The sequence below is a fragment of the Vigna unguiculata genome, chromosome 11, assembly GCF_037176805.1.
Source record: "Vigna unguiculata cultivar grain cowpea cultivar isolate G323 ecotype 2 chromosome 11, ASM3717680v1, whole genome shotgun sequence".
Classification (NCBI taxonomy): Eukaryota; Viridiplantae; Streptophyta; class Magnoliopsida; order Fabales; family Fabaceae; genus Vigna; species Vigna unguiculata.
Genome location: NC_140802.1, coordinates 28,806,417 through 28,810,691, shown reverse-complemented (window position 1 = coordinate 28,810,691; position 4,275 = coordinate 28,806,417). Strand labels below are relative to the sequence as shown.

The following is a 4,275-nucleotide window of genomic DNA, read 5'->3' as shown; positions in this document are numbered from 1 at the left end:
ACTCACTATAACCCGACTCGAACCCGCATAGCCCGTGAATTAAGTGAGCTCAACCTGTTTTGACCCATAACCACAAAAAAAATTATTTTTCCAACCCGATCCGGCTCGAACCCGTGGTTAGCCGGGTTGGCTCACGACTTCCGGCTCACATTGACATGTCTAAGCGAACCGTCTTCTTGTTGAGCGAAAAGTACCTTTTCGACTAGCAGTAGATTACTTGCCCAACGAATGTATCACTCATAAACCAATGAATAATTATTTTATAATAAGTAATTATTTAAAAAAAAACGTAATTACTAAAGTGATAAAATTGAAATTTTTTTTATTAATAATTATTTAATTTAAAAAAATAATATTTAAGAGGATAAAATTAAAAAAGAAACAAAAAAGATACAAAATATAGTTTAAATGTTAAATAACTAATAAAATAAAAATTTGTTAGTTAATGGGCAAAAGAAGCAATATAATTCATTTATTTATAAAATAAAAACTTATTCAAAATTTGAGTAAGTTTTAAAAAAACTATATGACTTACTTAAATTCACATGTCAAAATGTTGAATAGATTATTTAATCCAGAGTAATATTACCCAAAATTAAAAAAAAAAAAAAGTTGAAAAAGTCCCAATATAAAGAAAATATTTAAGCCTCTATTTTAATCACGTCATATGAATAATTAGTTTATTTGTGTAATGAGTAATTATAATCATAAAATATATATTTAAGTTATGAAATTCAAAGAATATTTATATTTATTTATTCATTATTCTTGAGAAAGGAAAACTCTCCGCACATGCAACACACGTGCCGCTCTCAAGTTCATTATTAAATAGATCCCTTCTCTTCCATACCTCAGCGCGTTGCAGACATAGAAAGCAATCACACCTTCACTTCAGCCTTATCCAATTTAGGGTTTCGGTTCTTGACCCTACCTTTGACGTATCGAAACCTTAAATTTAGGATCAGGTAACCTCTGATAATTCTTTTTAAGATTTCATTTCTCTTTGTCTCTAATTTTAGGGTTCGGCTTTCTCTTTTTCACCAATAATCTTAGTTTGCCCCAATTTTCTTTCCAGACTTTTGTTTTTCCCGACATCTTATACACTTTAGGGGTTTTTGATTTGATAGAGTCTTGATCTGATATTTCAGTTAGAAATCTTGTGTTTGTTATGGTGAAAGGGGTTTCTTATTAATTCTTTTTTAAGGATGATTTTGGTATATAAGGATTTTGAGGTATGGAAAATTTCTTCTGTGATAAGGTTTTGACGGTTTGATTCTTAAATCGTCACTATCAGTTTCAAGGCAAAATCTGAATCCTAGGAAATATTTTGCTTTGTGCTATTGAGATCTTTAGAAAATTTTAAAATTAGTTTTAAATTGTGGCGAATAAACTAAGTTGGGTTGTTTAGTCGTGCTTAGTCGTCTTCATTTAAAATATAGTGTATATATTTTAAACCTTTAACGCGGTACAGAGGTTAGAATTTTTGTAATACATGTGATGAAGATCGTTGATCAATATTTCTCTAGTTTGTTGTGTTGAAGATTCTTTATGGAGATGATTAATGATAGGGATTTGGCTATTGTATTTTTTCAAGTGTGCTATTATTGTTAATCAATTTAACTATCATGTTGGTTGCAATGTCAGGTCTGAACAATCTGGTTGGTGGAACCTTTGGTGATAGAGAGTCAAGTTTTATGTCTGAATTAGACGCTCAAATTCCTACTGCCTTCGGTATATTGCGACTCCTTGATAAAATGACTTAGTCTGTGGATTACTTGTCTTGTTCACGATATGTGATATTTCTAAAGGGAATAAATATCAGTTCATTATGTATGTATGATTAACATAGCGTTTCTTTTTTTATTTACGTTTTCCTTCCTTAATTCTGTTGTGGTACATGTACTTGCGGAATAGGATATCTATATGTTCTCTAACTTTTATGTCTTACTGTTGTTATTTTGTGTGGTCGTCTTTACAATTCAGCAGTATGTCTGTATAAATATTTATTATGCACTTTTCCATTTGATTCTCAAAGTTATGTACCTTCTAATATACAATTCAGTGATAGTTTGGTTGCGAACAGTGTTCCTTTCATTTGTACTCCCTGAGTATGGAATTTTACATATCCCTTGACTTTTTAGTTTTATGAGCGACATGTTATTTTGAATACTAATTTGATTACATCTCATGGTTCAACAATAATGTTTCCTGTACATTCAGACAATCTTATGTGTATCTTTCTTGAATAGGAGACTATTGTATGTGCTTTCTGAGTGGTGGTTTATGGTGAATTTTATGTTGAGCTTTTCTTACAGTTGTATTGCATTTTAGTTTTATTATTTGTGGAAATTGTGTTATTACACATGCTTGCTCACTATTGTATATTATGAGAAGTACTTGGTTACTGTGATTATGCAATTATGATTAATGATCGACTCTGGTAAATAATGTGTTTGCCTCAATTTATAGATCCTTTTGCTGAGGCAAATGCTGATGACTCGGGTGCTGGGTCAAAGGAGTATGTGCATATTCGCGTGCAACAGCGCAATGGTAGGAAAAGCCTGACAACTGTTCAGGGATTGAAAAAAGAATTCAGCTATAACAAGATACTTAAAGACGTTAAGAAAGAGTTCTGTTGCAATGGCACAGTTGTTCAGGACCCAGAACTAGGACAGGTCTGTGTTGACATTCCCCTCTGTGATAAATGATCTAACCCCATTGTAGTTTCAAGTAACAAGTGTTTGTGGTCGTAGGTTATTCAACTTCAAGGTGATCAGCGGAAAAATGTTTCTGCCTTCCTAGTCCAGGTAACTGTCTTCCTCATCTCTGTGTTATGAATTGTATTCTATGATTACTTATCCATTTCGATTTTCATCTTTTCGGTTTGCTTCTTTCGGTGCTATTTTCATTATTGTGTTTTAAGGCTTATTTTTTTGAATCTCCCATTGAGAATAAGTGCCTTTTGGTGCTATTTTATTGGGAATGATCTAGTAATAGTGTAGGCAACTGGATATCCTTTTGTAGAATACTCCGGTAGTGTTGAATGTGTTACAAACGTAGCTGGTCAGTCTTCTGAGAAGTAATTTTGCATTTACATATTTGAGACCGTATCCAATATTTTGAAATCGTATGTTAAATGTGAACCTAGGCCCTATATACCCTACTGAAGTGTAGAAAATTTATTTTACTTAATCATTCTTTTGATGCTTGAGAAAAAGAAAGCTGAGAGAAACGAAAAGGAAGCACAAGCACAAATAGTTTTTATTTGTGTGAATCAGTGTTTTATTGTAGCTGAATGAACTTTATTTAGCAGAAATCATGGTTGGGGTCTTAGGACAATGGTTTGCGATTTTGTAATTTAATTGATGGTATCTGTAACACTAGAAAAGGGATCAAGCATGCCACATAACAAGTATATACTTCTATCCAGTCCTCTAGATATATGGAAAAAAATTGTAATTGCTTTTAAAGAATGTACCAAGGAATATTTGTACACAAGGATTCTTCATCTAATTATCTTGTTGGTTTTGTCTTGTGAATGTGAACAGGCTGGTATTGTGAAGAAGGAGCATATCAAGATTCATGGTTTCTGAGCGATTGGAGTCTCAAGTATCCAGACTTACCTGCCAAAATATGTGCTGGACATAGATAATTTGAGTTGTCTGTTACTGTGGTATATCAAGTGTGTTCTGGTATTTAACTATGTGTGGGATTATGGACTTTGGAACATTGTGTGTTATTTGCTTAAGACGTATATGAAAAACCAGTTTAATGGACTTCTTTTCGATCTTTTTTTACTAATAAAACCTAAGTGCAAAGAAGAAAAAGAGTAAATCATAGGTGAGAAATATATGGGAAGTTTGGTTGAAAATTAGTTATTTTATTGCAGTATTGTTTAATTTATTAATATTATTAGTACAATTTTTTTCTTTATTAAAAAGGATTTGAAAAAGGAAAAAGAAATTGCAGTGTCGTCTAATCAGTTATTAACCTCCTAATCCATTCTCCGGATGTTCTGAAATCACTCCACTGTTACAAAATACTATTTGACATTTTACGACATTTTTTTCCGAAATTTATTTTTAGTTAAGGTTTAAATGAAAGTAGTTCTTCGAAGAAAAATTCACAATGAATTTATGCGATCTCTCTCCCATGATTTATACATATTTTCTGAGTATATATGTTCACGTGTGTATATATATATATATATATATATATATATATATATATATATATATATTTATATATATACAAATATGGGTATATATAATTTCA

The 4,275-nt window shown here is 31.4% G+C and overlaps 1 protein-coding gene across 2 annotated transcripts; it reads left to right on the top strand.

The window, feature by feature from the left end:
• Nucleotides 1-796: 796 nt before the first annotated feature.
• Nucleotides 797-3,776, top strand: LOC114169870 (protein translation factor SUI1 homolog). 2 transcript variants are annotated; one of them, XM_028055228.2, is made up of 5 exons: nt 797-965; nt 1,645-1,731; nt 2,470-2,675; nt 2,754-2,807; nt 3,549-3,776. In XM_028055228.2, the coding sequence occupies exons 2-5, from the start codon at nt 1,695-1,697 to the stop codon at nt 3,591-3,593; spliced, it is 342 nt and encodes a 113-aa protein (XP_027911029.1). In that variant the 5' UTR covers nt 797-965; nt 1,645-1,694; the 3' UTR covers nt 3,594-3,776. The 2 variants fall into 2 exon arrangements, with proteins under 2 accessions (XP_027911029.1, XP_085525183.1); XM_085669057.1 differs by lacking the exon at nt 797-965 and having other exon boundaries at nt 1,626-1,731.
• The last annotated feature ends 499 nt before the right edge of the window (nt 3,777-4,275 follow it).

Coding starts and splice junctions, on each gene's coding strand:
- LOC114169870 (XM_085669057.1), top strand. CDS start 1,626: ATGTTGGTTGCAATGTCAGGTCTGAACAATCTGGTTGGTGGAACCTTT. Junction 1,732..2,469: donor TCAAATTCCTACTGCCTTCG/GTATATTGCGAC, acceptor CTCAATTTATAG/ATCCTTTTGCTGAGGCAAAT. Junction 2,676..2,753: donor AGGACCCAGAACTAGGACAG/GTCTGTGTTGAC, acceptor TTGTGGTCGTAG/GTTATTCAACTTCAAGGTGA.